The 16,198-nt window shown below is 35.2% G+C and overlaps 2 protein-coding genes across 2 annotated transcripts in view; one reads left to right on the top strand and one right to left on the bottom strand.

Annotated features, from left to right (window-relative positions):
• Window positions 1-5,710, bottom strand: part of LOC123564144 (developmentally-regulated GTP-binding protein 2-like) — a 32,133-nt gene extending 26,423 nt beyond the window's left edge. Inside the window, exon 1 of the mRNA XM_045357502.2 lies at window positions 5,514-5,710. Coding sequence (XP_045213437.1) covers window positions 5,514-5,577 — 64 coding nt within the window. The 5' untranslated portion in view covers window positions 5,578-5,710. The remainder of the gene's footprint in view (window positions 1-5,513) is intronic.
• A 147-nt stretch (window positions 5,711-5,857) lies between these two features.
• The window catches only part of LOC123564143 (cytochrome c oxidase assembly protein COX11, mitochondrial-like), a 53,112-nt gene continuing 42,771 nt past the window's right edge, over window positions 5,858-16,198 (top strand). The window contains exons 1-4 of the mRNA XM_053536810.1: window positions 5,858-5,935; window positions 11,128-11,585; window positions 12,778-12,939; window positions 14,517-14,642. Coding sequence (XP_053392785.1) covers window positions 11,157-11,585; window positions 12,778-12,939; window positions 14,517-14,642 — 717 coding nt within the window. The 5' untranslated portion in view covers window positions 5,858-5,935; window positions 11,128-11,156. The remainder of the gene's footprint in view (window positions 5,936-11,127; window positions 11,586-12,777; window positions 12,940-14,516; window positions 14,643-16,198) is intronic.

Raw genomic sequence — 16,198 nt, 5'->3', positions numbered from 1 at the left:
AGACATTATTTTGAATTTTTAACGTGTCAGATGTTTTAATATCATATTTAGAAAGACAGTAACAGTGTCACTGTAATAAATTTACTCATAGGTTGCTATTAATTCATAAAATGATTTTCATTTCCATACGCCGAATCCAGGCTTTATTCCACGTTTTCCAGATAAATGACGTTACGCCATCACTTCCGGTTTATCAAACGTGCAGGACTACCTAAAGGTAGTCAAACTAATTTGATGCGATCCTAGGAAATATTGAGATAATTTTTTCATATAGGTAATATCTCCACTTGCGCCAAACACTGGAAAGAACAAAACAGTGGAGGAAATTTCCAATGAAATTGTCATCGCTGACGATATAGCTAGGTTTAAATGATGATTTTTGTTGCACATACGAGATAAATTCAAATTAAACTTAGTATATGTGTACTGTACATGATTAACATTTACCGGGTCAACATGGCAATATGCGCAAGAGTTAAAACCAATAACTTTACACGACTGTGTAAGTTATGATTTATCCTTCATCATTTTTGTCCTTCGAAGTTTTGAAGGTTAGATTTCCTGTCACAAATAATATGAATAGCAACCCCAGCTGATTTTCAAGTTTTTAAAAAGACCAGATTAATGTACATCATGTTAAAGAGCTCAGTGAGAGCTTTCCAGAACTGTTTTCCTTTTTAAAATATCTCTAAAAATAAAAATGTTATGACATTTTTAATTTGCTAAAATCTGACCGAAATCTTGAAAAATTTCCTTACAAAATTACTATCCAGACATGTCGCGTCGACGGAACCGAACCGGAATTTATCAAAGTTTTTTTATACCAAAAATGCCACAACTTTTTTGTTTTTTGAGATATCTCCATGAAATTCGGAATGGTTCTGTATCAATCTATACTGCTTATGAAAATCTAATTAAACTCTCTGATTTTATATGACAAGTGCAAGAAAATCAACAACAAACAGGTCAGGTAAAATAATAAAATGTTATTTATTTTTTTTAAAAAACTAGTGTATAAGCATATGTACATTTTTCATCAAATAAATTAGAATTTCATTCATAGTCTATTGTACTGTCACAGTGATGTATTATAAATGTATTTTTCAATGTGCATATAAAAACTTATCAAGCTATGAATGAAGAAATATCAGTAAAATTAGACTCAAAACTGATTACACTTTTTCAAATATTTGAAAATAGTTCTTTGTCAATATTCCAGCTTGTATATAGTTATATTTTCATAATAAAACATGTACAGTACACAAGTCTCTAACACCACTTTCACTAGGACTAGGAGCTTAATCTTTAAAGTAAATCATTGAATACTTTCTGAAAATGTTGTCAATACTCTGTGTTTCTCTTACTTTCCACATACGTCCTGAATTCACACAGTCAGGCACAAATCCTGCCGATATGACAAATCGTTTATCAACTGTTTGTTTATCTTCCCTTAATGGCCATTTGTAATGGCCTGCTTTACAAGTTGGTGCCATGAATTTAACTATTAAGTTTTCAGAACTTTTCACTGATACAACAACACCAGGATACCAATCATCTTGGTACGCTACGGCAACATACTGATTTTCACTGGGCTCGTCTGTCGGAATTTTTTCTAACAAGCTTGCTTCCTCTGCCGCATCCCAGTCACTGTCTTCATTTTCATATCTCTGAGTTTTCTCTTTGTTATTAAGTTTTACCTCTGCTTTTCTTTTTTTATTTTCCTTCTTTTTCTTGTTAAGTAAGTTTTCATTATTTATTTCGGACAAAACACTTCTGTCTTTTTCTATGTGTTGCCTTCTCATTTTCTTCCCACCATGTCGCGCTGACTTCAACAGTCTATTTTTGTCACTTTCTGGTATTTCTGAAAGCCATTCCATTATTGGGGTCCTGTTTTGTTTCAACAGCTGAACTGAAGTGTGATGATGGAGGCTTGCGCCTGGACGTTTTCGCTGGCTACTATCCAAATGGCCAAAGTGATGTTCACATGTTAGATTTGAAACAGGCGCAAAGTTAGTAAGCTTCATGTCTTTGTCAGACGGTACCTGAGCAAATTTACCATCGTCCAGAAAGTCTGATAATTGTTTTTCTACTGTGCGTTTCATTGCGGTAGATGCGATCTTGACAGTTTTGAATGTTAACTCTCGAAATACACTTTCCTCGCTGATTTTAAATAGCTTACTCTTGAGCAGGTCATGGTGAGGGACTCTTAATTCATCTGCTTCACTGAGGGGAACATCTTGAAAAATGGCAGCTGGATTCAGTTCCAATTCCTGCAGATAGCTGTGGAAGGCCTGCACTTCTTTGTACAGCTGAAGATAGGGCACGGTGTCGTTCACTACCATGTTCCAGTAGGGTCCAGTCAGTTGCAAATAAAACAACCCTAAAGACTGTATTTCAGCCATGATTGGCTTGGACTGTAGGTCTGCAAGAACAGACTGGACCAGTAGATTATTCGACTTCACATTTTGCAAGACTGTGATGAAATCTTCCCGATGAAGGTACACTTCCGCAGCAGTCTGAAATAGCGCATTAAAGCGGTTATCCCTGTAGTTACCAATCACAGATTTTACGCCATTTTCAGCACAGTGGGCTTCCCATGAATCGCGCACGCCATGATGGTTCCCGGCAGGTCCAAACACTTCAGATGTGGTACGTAGTGCTCGTTCAAGAACAGTCCCTTTCTTGCTCCAGAACTTGAAACATGGTAAAGCGTCACGTCCAAGTGGACCGTGTTCTTCGGTTATTGCACTTTCATGTTCTTTGAGATCTGTTCCACAAATGTAATTATGGAAGCCGAGCAGGACATGAGCCATGCAGTGAAAGTGATGAACTTGCTCATGACTATCAGTGTTGTCCAAAACTTCTGAGCGCCATTCATCTAGAAGTGTATCAGCTTTTTTCTCATTCGCAGCTCTATCGCTCATTGTGTATGACAGTTTTTCCAGAGAATTTTTAATGTAGTCTTCTTCAGATTCTCCAGTTTTTATGTTGGAATGTAAATCAGCAAGTTCACTTAAATGTTCTTTTGTTACACTGTTAATCGTAGCTGCAGTTTCGTGGGCCACTCTGTTAAATCCCAAACTCACTGTTTCCCCGGAAGCCAATCTCACGGATGTGTCAAGTAGTTTCTGTTTCTTGCGTGATGTGCCGTCACGGTGTAGTCCCCAATTTTCGGTCTCAGAAAGCTGATGAGATATGTAGGATTTCGCAATGAAGTGGCCTTCATCAACGATGGATTGTGTTGTGGTGCTTGATGGTAAATCCTTTTTTTCTAAGTTCACATGAAACAAATGTTTGGAAATAGCCTGGATCACTGGCGACACTTTTTCAACAGCAACTTCTAAACCAGATAACTCCATGATACACAAGCGCACTTCATTTGAGTAGCTTCCATCATCATTTTTCATTCTTACTTTTTCTGCCATCAAGTTGTTCACATGATCAGTCAGTTCTAAAATTTCATTTTCTCTCCCTTCACAATCTGTACATGATTTTTGCTGCTGTAATTTTTTCAGTTGTAATTCTTTTTCAGTTACTTTTTCTTTCAATGATTTCATTTCAGTCCGAACATATGAATTGTATTTCTGAGCTGATATTTTCTTCCTTTTTTCTGTGCTTACACATTCATTCAAGGTCTGTAATTCTTTATTTAACGACTCAATTTTTTCGTTTAATTGCACAATTTCTGCTGAGAAAGCGGAGTTTTCTATTTTACATTGTTTTAGTTCTGAAGATGTCTTTTCAAGTGATTTTTCATGCTTCCGATTCAAGCGTTGGCTATCTCGGAGCAAATGTAGGTTCTTCTTGGCTGTTTCGTCACGTTTGTTAACGTTTCGAATTGAGTAATGGCCAATTCTGTTCGCAATTTCATTCAGTGTTGTTTTCTGTTCTTTTATTTTGTTTTCAAGTTTTGCACTGTGTTTCTGCAACTTCTGACTCTCATAGTTAGATAAGTTCTGTGATTTAACAGAATCATCACACACACTGATGTTTTCAATCTGTGAAATAGTTTTTTCTAAGTTTATTTCATCAGGCGATTGGTTGGCGCTACCCACAGTTGGTTTAAATTCACGGTTTAGTAAGTCTTTCAGATTTTTCACGCCTGGAACTTTTTTCTTACTTAATAGGCTTTTTTTCTGTTCACATGTTCTTGAAACTTTGTTTTTGAGATATTTTACTGTTGTCTTAGAGAATGCCGGGTTAAGCTGAGCAATGATATTATACAAGTCACTAGAATTCTGTCCGTGTTCTTCCACAAACTTATTTATTTCAAGAACAAGACCATTTTTCAGCGATTGTGTTGGTTTCAAAATTGCACCCTTGCTCAAATCTATGGTTGTGATACCATACTCCTGACAGAATGGCCCAGGGTAATTAAGGCACCGCCTAGCATGGGGATTTATCCTTTATACATCCACTTACAAAGAATTATTCAACACTCAAAAGAAAGTGAGGAAGTGAAAATTCGCTCTATCAAAAGTTTAGATTTAGTGTCATCATACCTCTTACACAGGGTTTTTTCTAGCTAATTTGGGAACATAGCCTATACCCCCAAAATTGGGAATTTTGACGCTTAAATGTTCCAAATTGGGAAATATTTAGTCCTATAAGATATAGAAAGGATGTGTTTAAGCACTTTCTCATACACTTGTTTCACATTGTACAACCTATTTAACATAGTTCCATTACAAAATTGTCCATAATTTGGTCAATAATTGTGCAATTTTGATGAAATTTTTTTCAGAATGAAGATTGGGAATTTTTCCACTTATTTTGGAAAAATACATACTTTTTGGCATTGGGAATATAGCGGAATAACGGCTATAAAAACGGCCGAAAAAAACCCCTGTTACAGGGAATATCATACTTTGCAAAATTTATGGGAAGCCGTGACATAACGTCATTCTCCATGTTCTCGCACTGGCTTTAGGATTTTTTTTGTTTGTTTGCACTCCTCGCAGAAACTTGACAGCCTTTATACCTCCTTACTGTTTTAAAAGTGCTTTTCAGTTGCATGTGCAGTTTTCATTACGAAAAAGAAGTAAAAAAAATCATGTTGGCACGGTTCACGAATTTCTGTGACTGATTCGGGGTGCTCGGATGTTGATGCAGACAACCAGTCTGCGATGTGTACATAAACCGGAACCGGAAAACATCGAAAAAAATTGCCTCAGTATATGCAAACAACAAAGACGAATAACTATATGCGGATGTTACCGTCTCAGGGGTGGGGGGGATAAGTCCCCTATTAAACAATCTGACCGTCAAATTACTTTGATTACTGTAATTTTAAGTGTTTTCATTATTCCAGTGAAGAGGAACAGACGGCATACTTTTTGAAACCTATCGGAAAGAACAATTTTTACGGAAGGACCAAATTTACGATAAATGATCAGTTTTCCTACCAAATCAGCAGCAGCTAATTTCATATCAAATTATCTGTAAATATACAAATAATTTGTCAAATCATAACTTTCTAAGAACTGCTGATAACACATTTTGAGGCCATTTACCTTTATTTTTCTGTGTGCGAGCAATTTCTTTCTCAATTTCAGAAATTTTCTCTAAGACTCCCATCCTGAATTTTGTTACTCTTGTCAGGTAAAATGAAATGTGCGATAAATTGTTGTTACATTATTCACTGCCAACGTTTTCCAACCAGTTGGACATGGAGGCTGCCATCTTGTTTAGTCTCTAAATCTTTTGTACTTTAAGGTAAACCAATACCTAAAGAAATATAAAAAAAAAACAATGAATTATTTCGAGATTTTTTTTATTTAACTCGATGTTTGTACGTTCTTTAATATCGCAACTATGTTGTTTATAGAAAATAAATAGATGTAGTTGTTTGGTAATTAGAGATTAAATTCAAGATGTCTGCGCCCTTGTAAGAAAGTGTTACACAACAATTATTTATGTAAAAACAATATTTCTGGTAAGTAAATGTTAATATTTTCAAAGTAATAAGTGCTAAGTTATTCAAACTCGGCTTTAAACAAATTTTAGTGTTTATCGTTCCTATTCAATCAATCAGATGCAAGAAATACCAAGTTTCTGTCTTAACAAAAATGATCTTTTATAAATAATTTGAAATGCCAATTGAAAAAATGCTTATTGCTGAATGCTTCATACCAGGGTGTTTCAAAATGAATTGTGAGTGACCCTGTTCATGCCAAATGCTACATGCTGTATACTGAATGCTACGGAAGACGGACATTTCGGCCTAGGATCTTTTGGCCTAGGACGTTTTGGCCAAGAAAATTTTTGAGGTAGGATGTTTTGGCCAAAAAGAAATTATTTCCATAATATGCAAATTATGATCTGGACATTAGTATGTTATCATATGTTACAGTATTATTGATCATTCTTTTTAAAAATGTAATTGTGAATAAAATTTACTTTCATAACTCTTTTGGTTTGTTGTAAATGGCAAATATTTTCACATACACAAACACATACAGTGTGTATATGTAAAATACCATGAGTATGTTTTATTATCAGTTTTAATTTGTTCACTTAAATCCTATAACAGTCTTTAGAATAATCTCCAGACCATATTTTGCATGATATGGAACCACAACTAATTTTTGGCCAAAACGTCCTACCCACAAAAAATGCCTAGCCGAAACGTCCGTGCCAAAACGTCCGCTGGCCAAAACGTCCTACATTCGAATGCTACATGCCATATCATGAATTTTAATTAGCTAAATGCATATTGCTAAATGATAACTTTTAATATGAAAAAGGCAAAGCCTCTGAGCAAGCGTAGCTTAAACAACAAAAAAAAACTATTCACTGCTCAAAATAATCCACGAGAACCTATTCATGCACTTAAAAAGAAAAAAAAATTGGTGTCATCATACCTGTAACAGCGAATATCATACGTTGTAAAATTTATGGAAAGCAGGTGTCACGGTGACGTCATTACCTATTTGCCACATTCATGTGGCTTTATGCTTAATATGAACTTAGGTGCTACCTAGAAGGCAGAGCTCCCTTGAAAAATCACCAGTGCCCCTTGAAAATTAAAGGAGTGCTGCTGGAATTATGGATCCGTTTTAGGAAGTTTATATGTTCTTTTAGATCTATTAAAATTTTAAGAATTAATGATAATTCATGATTTCTGAATGAATGTCTTAGAATGCATTAAGATTAAATCTTGACATGCGAAAACTCTACAAATTTGCTATATACAAACTAAAGAAAGTTACGGTTCTTCTTAGAAGGAAAATGTGTCCAACTTTAAGGCAATGCTATGATAGACGTCTGGTATTGGACAATGAAAATCATTTACATGTACAAAGCTTGTTTAAAACCCAAAAGACTAGCCATCTTTAAAAGTTAATGATTAGAATTTTATCCAGAGAAAATCACTGTTTGCCGAAATTCTCGAAAACTCCTGTTTTATTTACTGAACTGCTAAGTTAACAGTCTATGACATTTTTATGGTTAATCTTTTAGCACCACTGGTATAGAATGACTACTGTACAGACAGTACATTGGAACCTGACATCACTAACAAAACACTTGTTAAATTTCACATGAATGACTTTATTTTTTACAATACTTTCAATACTCATAATAAATAAATAAAAAAAAACTGAAATTAAAAAAAATAAAATATATGCCTCTGGTGAGGATCAAACTTTTGACCTTTGGTCTTCAACACAAACTTGCTAACCACTGGAAGTGGAAGTATGACGTCAACAATACAAATATAAGTAAATATAATAAATTTCAGTTATGGCAGCGTGACGAAAATTGTTTCGCATTGAAAATTCTGTATTTTATCTTTTTTTTCTTCATAGAAAATGTATATTTAGCAGCAAATTCTTATTATCAGACGCTCATTTACATTTTCATTCAACGTTCAAAGCAGTAAGCGAAATGCTTTTGTCAGCCATAAACAGCAAGCGTCTACTGACGTCTTACTGATTAATTGCTATGAGCATTGTGTACTGGAAGAAACCCGAACAACACCGATTCCAAAAAAGTACCACGAATTTTCAACTCGATAGTAATTCTATACACAGTTTTATTCATTTTCTTTTTCACACGTCTAACCATAATGCGACGCTGTCGGCACCATTTCGTGGCACCGGTAGCTCTGCTATTAATGACATTTTTTCCCATTTTCTGGCCAATGCTTGATCTTTTAAAAGAAAATAATATTTTTTTCTACCAACTGGAAATCTTTCTTGCATTATTTTTAAGTGATGGATAATATTCAGCAATCAAATGAAGTTCTGTATTCACTGCGAACAAAGCATTTCCTGTGAGCACCTGTCCGCTAGGGTGTGCTTTTCGTGAAATAAAAGCAAAATTGAAATTATGTCCATAACATAACTTTTTAAAAATAAAGACACCTAAATAAATATAGAGATTATAACTCAAATATGAAATAAAAAAAAACACAAACAATTTTTTCCCGACTTTGACGGAAGTAGAAAAAATGGCGACCCCCTGACGTCGACAAAGTTTTTTCAGCTACATCATTTTGCCTCATTCAGCACACTTGAAATATTCGCCTACACATTGCCGTAAGGTGAGCTATGCGCTCACAATTGTGCATCGCGCAATTGCTTGCGAGCTATGCTCGCTATGACACTGGTTGGCTAGATAACCTCGCTGCATAGAATGATAGATAACCTTGCCATTTCCTAATCAAATCGATAAACCTCGTCATCCCATAAAATCAAGTTCACCACTGGTAAGAAACATTCATAATCTGCAATTATTAAACGTCTAGTCAAAATTAAATCGGTAAGTATTTACTACAGTACTTCTAGCACATTGCATTTTTTAAATTGGTAGAATTTTACCTTTACGTCACAAAAGCGGTGATGCTGAAGCTATTTTTTGGACCTCGTCTATAAAGGTAACTCCGCCCTTTCAGTAAACTTTTTTCCGATTTATGAGGTAAGATTAATTTACTCAACAAGTCAGTAAAATACACATAATCGAGAATTTTACAAGATAACAGGTTGATTTAAATACTGTTGAAACAGGTGTTTAACCGAAAAATAAAAGATACAATCGTCATTTAAGTTTTAAATGAATCTTGCCACAAAATATTACGTTGAGCATGCACACTACATTTAGGTCGCATGGATGTGAAAAAACTGAATGCCCTAATGCATCAAAATAGACATTGTCCTGCGTAAATTTCAGTGCCTTTTGCTGCAGACTTTTCTTTAGGTAAGGGTTTCTAAAATATATGCGTTTCTAACTAGGCAAGAGACATCAAACAGAAGGAAGCTCAGGTAAACTTAAAGTATTATGTATAAAATTAAATGAGTGATTTACTGAACATTGTTTTCCAATCCTTGATAGCCTAGTGGTAGAGCATCCGCTTCGAGTGTGGGAGGTCGTGGGTTCAATCCCTGGCCGCGTCATACCAAAGACGTGAAAAATGGTACCAGTAGCTCCCTTGCTTGGCACTCAGCGTTAAAAGGGAAACTGGTCTCTTCTCTCATACCCACATGGCGATAGATTCCATCAGGAATGAGGTGTCGAGAGTGATTAATATAAGTTGTAGAACTTCCTTCACAATCGACCTAAAATAAATTAGCAGTTACCGGACAGAGTATTAGTATGCCATTTAGCTACTCTGGCGTTACGAGTTAATACATTGAACTAAACGGTTCAGATATACATAAAACCACTGTTAGCAACTGTTTAAAGATTACCAGTAATAACTTTTCATGTTTTAGATTTTTTATAAGCAAAAAATATCAGGTGCAGATTTTATCTACTCCTGCAATGCAAGAGGTCTAATTTTAGGTACCCCATTCTGGGCCCCATACTACATCATGTTCCTTTTCTAAATATAACTTTTGTGGTTTCACCAGAAAAGCGACAAGCTGAAGTTTGTTTCGATATGCAGATTATGACATATTTACACAGATGAGTAAAATATTGCCAAAACTTGCGATTTAGTGCCGAAGTTATCTCGCCAACCAGTAACCTTTAAATTTTTTAACTTATACATTGTTCTGCCAAGTTGATGTGAAGCATGGAAACAGAAGCATTTTTACACTAAAATATGTTAAAAAAAAATTAACAGGGACAAAATAAATAATGTGATAAAGGCCAATGACTATTTAAAGGAAGCATTTATCCAGTGATAACTTCAGCACTTTATTTAAAAAACAAAACTTAGTATTTGGAACCTGCTGTTTCAGATTTGCAATTAACAATTAGCATTTACAATTGACAATTACCATCTGAATATTCTGATAGTCCATACTTACTGAAGGCTGATGCACCATGCTAATTGCAAGTTGCTGAATGCAAAATTTTGACTATCAAGCAGTAATTGTCCAATGCCAAACAGTTCATGTTAAGTGTTTAATATTAAAATAAAAAGTTGAATATTTTAGTGGGATGAACGCATCCTTTAAATTTGCATTGGCCTTGTTTCTTTTTTAAACATTTTAGAGTAAAAAGCTTCAGTTGTATATTATGAAAAATTACATTAATTGGTTAAAATATATAGATCATAAAGTTAAAGAGTTTGACAGTTAAAATTTACTATTTAACTGGTTGTGAGGAAGGTAAAACTGTTCTCTAATATTTTTGCCGGAGTCTGCTTTTGGGTAATTATTTCTGACCCAACAATGAGCTTTTGCAAAAATGTTGAAGATTTTTATAAAAATTAGCATGAACGAAGAACATGCCTTTATATTTAGTAAGTTCTGGCAAAGTAAAAGTGTGATTATGTGGGGGAAAAAAAGGCAAAAAGTAACATTTTACACAGTATGTTTAATTAACTTTTTAGAATGATTGTATTAATGTCACAAGTTATAGAAATTCTAACATTGCATGGTCAAATACAAGTGTGGCAGCATTGCACAGTATATAATTATTTGTGTGTCAAGCACGGGCAGTTAATAATATTGTTACTTTTGGAATGTATGCGAAGCATTTCTGTGATATCATAACTTTTTTATGGAAAATCATGTATACCCAAAATAAGAAGTGTTCATGGGCCAGGCTGCCAAAGTTTGAAGTAGAAAGTTGTTTATTAAACTTCCTTTTTGGAGCATGTTTAAAAGATTATAATTATATTGGTATTACTCTGCGTGATATTTTATAATCATTTAAATCTTTCTTATAATTTATCAGAGTGATCAAACCCAGCATCCAGAGAAGTAATGGCAACACTCCTAGGTTCATGTCCAAGCCTGTCTGCCAGGTTTTGTCTGCTGGCTACACGGCGCCTACATAGTCAGGCTACAAGACACGTTATCAGTCCACATACTCAGAATGTCTCACAGTGGAAGGAAGCTGTCCATATATTAAGACACAGAATCCTGCAAGAGCGTTCGATCAGTCCTCTCTCACTAGGTAGAAAAGTATTAATCAGAACTTTGTTTAACCAAGGATGTACACAGAATGGTCGTGTTAGCATCCTACCACTTCTAAGACAGGGAAATAGATCTGTGTATATGAGGTATATGTCCAGTGGAAGTGGAGGACAAACTATGAGTAAGACAGATGCAGTATTATATTTACTGTCACTCCTGATGCTGTGTACAGGACTGGCATACTCTGGAGTACCATTGTTCAAGATATTCTGCAGGGTTTGTATATTCTTAACAGTACTCTCAGAAAAAAGTGAACACAGTAAAGTCTGAAAATTTGTAAACAACAGAAGTGATCTAGAAATTGCCCTTATTTTATAAAAAAAAGTGTCATTGACAATAACAGACGCTTTGTATATTGTATGCTGAACATTGTAACTTTTATTTATGTTGAAATAAATGATAATTGGCTACACAATACCTGACACTTCTGTTTGCCTTGTATTGGCAATATATGTTATGTGCTGACAAACTGTTGCGTTTATAGCTCACTTGAGCATAAAATGCTCACAGTGAGTATTGTAATTGCTCACTGTCTGTCTTCAGTCTGTCCATCCATCCTTTCACACTTCCCTTCTGATATCTCCTCTGAAACTGATGGTCAGAATTGCACCAAACTTGGTCAGTAGCATCCTGGCATGGTCCTCTATCAAGTTTGTTCAAATTTTTAATCTTGGCCCCTTTAGGAGCCACCAGAGCTAAAAATAGAAAAAGCTGTTCAGTGACTTACCATGAAACACTTGATGGATCTTCATTAAACTTTGTCTGTAGCATCATTATAAGGCCCTCTTCAAAGTAAAGTCAAAAGGGGAGCTTGGCCTCTTTTAGGGGCAGCTAGAGCTAAAAATAGAAATACCTTTAAATTCTTCTCATAAATTGCTGGATGGATCTTCATCAGACTGGATAATTAGCATCATTATAAGGCCCTGTCTGAACTTTGTTAAAAAATGTGGTGCTGTTGGCCCATCATCAATGTTACTCTCCTGATAAATTCTTATTAATGACCTCACTAATATGGTGGTTTCAGTAAGGACTTTGACAATACTGAGCACCAGATGAAAGATTTGGTCTGGAAGGTATTCAGTACAATGTATTATCTAAGAAGTGAAATATTGACCGTTGTTCAGTTTTCATGCTAACACACCATCTTCCTGTATGAGCTAGTGCAGTAACCAAATTTATACATTGATTCAGCTTTATCTGACAGAGTAAAAGTTGTACTCAGAGGTATTAAGCTGAAAATGGTTGGGTAATAATCATTCAGAGAAACAGAATGTTTCATATATATGTGTTCTTCAAGTTTTGGAGAAACAGAGCATCTACATGTATATTATTGTTACCATTGTAATCTTATTTGTATGGTTGATATACTGCACTTCATAAGATACCTTGATTTTTATTTGTGTTCCAGCAATTTGGCTTTGGTGGCAATCCTGAGTTAAGCAAAGGTCACGATAGGTCAAAGGTTGGTACCATGGAAACAGTGGAAGATAGAGAAATAATTGTGACCTTTAATGCTGACCGTCATGCTGCAATGAAATGGAACTTTCAACCTCAACAGACAAAAATAAAAGTTAGTAAAGTTTCTTCGAGTCAAGGACATTTATTTAAAGTTCTTTTTTATGGCGATACAACTGACAAAAAGGATTCAGAGTTGCCAAGTTTATTAGAAGGAAGAATCAAACATACTTTTAAAATACTATTGTATGATAGTAAAGAATGATGCTTATAACTTAAAAAGAAATTTCACATCTGTTTTTGTGGAGACACATTAGAATTAAATGACTGTAGAAGTGTGTGTATAGTTCGAGAAGGATAGAGGTGTTAGCGGACTGTTAGCCATTAGATAACACAGGAGTCTGAAATTATATCAGTAAGAAGCCTATCTTTAAAAAGATACTCCTTATATATTGTTTATTTTATATATAGGGGGTAATTTTTTAGCTCATCTGATTTTTTGAAAAAAAATGATGAGTTATTGTCATCACTTGAGCGGTTGTCGGCGTCGGCGTCTGCGTCGGCGTTGCCTGGTTAAGTTTTATGTTTAGGTCAGCTTTTCTCCTAAACTATCAAAGCTATTGCTTTGAAACTTGGGATACTTGTTCACCATCATAAGCTGACCCTGTATAGCAAGAAACATAACTCCATCTTGCTTTTTGCAAGATTTATGGCCCCTTTTGTACTTAGAAAATATCAGATTTCTTGGTTAAGTTTTATGTTTAGGTCGACTTTTCTCCTAAACTATCAAAGCTATTGCTTTGAAACTTGGAATACTTGTTCACCATCATAAGCAGACCCTGTACATCAAAAAACATAACTCCATCTTGCTTTTTGCAAGATTTATTGCCCCTTTTGGACTTAGAAAATCAGTTTTCTTGGTTAAGTTTTATGTTTAGGTCAGCTTTTATCCTAAACTATCAAAGCTGTTGCTTTAAAACTTGCAACACTTGTTCACCATCATAAGTTGACCCTGTACAGCAAGAAACATAACTCCATCCTGCTTTTTGCAAGATTTATGGCCCCTTTTGGACATAGAAAATATCAGATTTCTTGGTTAAGTTGATGTTTAGGTCAACTTTTTCTCTTAAACTATCAAAGCTATTGCTTTGAAACTTGCAACACTTGTTCACCATCATAAGCTGACCCTGTACAGCAAGCAACATAACTCCATCCTGCTTTTTGCAATAATTATTGCCCCTTTTGGACTTAGAAAATCATTGTCTTGGTTGAGTATTACGTTTAAGTCAACTTTTGTCATAAACTATCAAAGCTATTGCTTTAAAACTTGCAACAGTTTTTCACCATCATAAGTGGTCAAGAAACATAACTCTATCCTGCTTTTTGCAAGAATGATGGCCCTTTTTAGACTTAGAAAATCATGGGTAGGACAATATTTCTATTACACAAAAAAAATCAGATGAGCGTCAGCACCCGCAAGGCGGTGCTCCTGTTTAAAGATAGACTTCCGAAGTCTTACTGATAGAATTTCAGACTCCTGTGTTAGATAAGTTAGAAAGAAGGAATTAATGGCAAACACATATCTGTTTATGAAAGTTAACATAACAACAAAAACTGAAGGCCTGTAGGACAAACCAACTCTAAGAAGTGTTAAATACTTACTAATCATAACTTGCCTAAACTTTATTGCAGGTGAAACCAGGGGAGACAGCTTTAGCTTTCTATGGGGCAGAGAATCCCACTGACAAACCTATAATTGGTATTGCAACATATACAGTCACTCCATATATAGCAGCCCCATATTTCAATAAAATACAGGTAAGGTATTACTTAGATAAAATACATGTTAGGTATTGCTATATAGTCACTCCATTTGTGACAGCAGGATTCATCAATGAGATATAGGTATGGTTAGTTGGTTACATACACAATCACTCCATAGGTAGCAACTCCATACCTCAGTTAAATACAGATACGGTATTGCTAAAAACACAATCACTCATAAAGGCCATTTTTGGGAGTTGCTACATTTTTAACTTGGAATTTTTTGGTTACAGTTTTTGATAAAGTCAAATATCTCTGTTACTATCAAAGCTTTTGACTTGAAACTTGAAATAGTTATTTACTATCACAGCCTACACCAGGAGTAACAATCCCCATAACTCTGATTTGAACTTTGACAGATTTATGCCCCTTTTTAACTTTGAATTTTTGTTTTTAGATTATCTGAAAAAGTACCAACTACATGTACTCCTGAAAGAATCGATAAATTTCCTACGACCTAAATACTGCAGAACACCAGTTTTGTACCTTATACCTAAAATACATAAACCTAACAATCCTGGCAGACTGATATTCTCGGCTTGTAATGGTCCTACGGAAAAACTATCTCAGTTTATCGACCACTGTATCAAACCTTTAGCACAGTCAGTAGTGTCATATATTAAAGACACCAATGACTTCCTTTGGAAACTACACAATCTAGGCCTGATTCCTGAACAGTCACTCCTAGTCACTATTTATGTATCAGCCCTTTACACGTCCATGCCACACAAAGACGGCATAGCCGCCCTTAAAGAAGCTTTAGACAAATGTCAGAACCATGAACCAAAAACTTGGATCATACTACGACCAATGTTTTTTGTTCTGAAAAAGACGTGCTTTAAATTCAATGATAAATTCTATGAACAGATCTCCGAGTTTGATGCTAACGTTGCTAACTTCCTAGACACACAGATCACAAAAGACAGCACTGGGCAGCTACACACCTCCTTCTACACGAAACCGACAGATGCCCACATGTATTTACACTATACTAGCTACCACCCGACACTCCAAAATAACAGCATTCCTTATAGCCAAGCGGTAAGAATACGTCAAATATGCAGTGATGACCAGGCTTATCGAACATGCACAGACTACCTCTCAAAAAAAGAGCCAGGGGATACCCAACAAATCTAATACAAAAAGCAATCAAGAAGGCAGAAAAATTAGACAGGTACACTCTTCTGTCGAAACAACAAAATGGGAAAGACAACGGAAAATAATACCATTTATTACTACATACAGTCCATTCACCCCAAGAGTACAATGCATTTTCGACACACACCTAACAATCCTAACGTCAAATGTTTCTACAGCTTTCATCAAAAACGCCAAAATCTTAGCAGTGACACGCAGGGCCAGAAATGTGAGAGATGTGTTGGTTAGGTCTGATCTAACTAAACACAAACTAAAACAGGGTAGCTACACTTGTGGTAAGAACTGTTTCGTTTGCAATGTCAATTCAACACATTTTACAAGCTCAACAACAGATGAAACCTATACTGTATCAGGCCATTACACATGTTCAACAATCAGGGTGATTTGTCTCA

Source organism: Mercenaria mercenaria, chromosome 2 (genome assembly GCF_021730395.1).
Source record: "Mercenaria mercenaria strain notata chromosome 2, MADL_Memer_1, whole genome shotgun sequence".
In the NCBI taxonomy this organism is placed as follows: Eukaryota; Metazoa; Mollusca; class Bivalvia; order Venerida; family Veneridae; genus Mercenaria; species Mercenaria mercenaria.
This window is presented reverse-complemented; position numbering and strand designations above follow the sequence as displayed.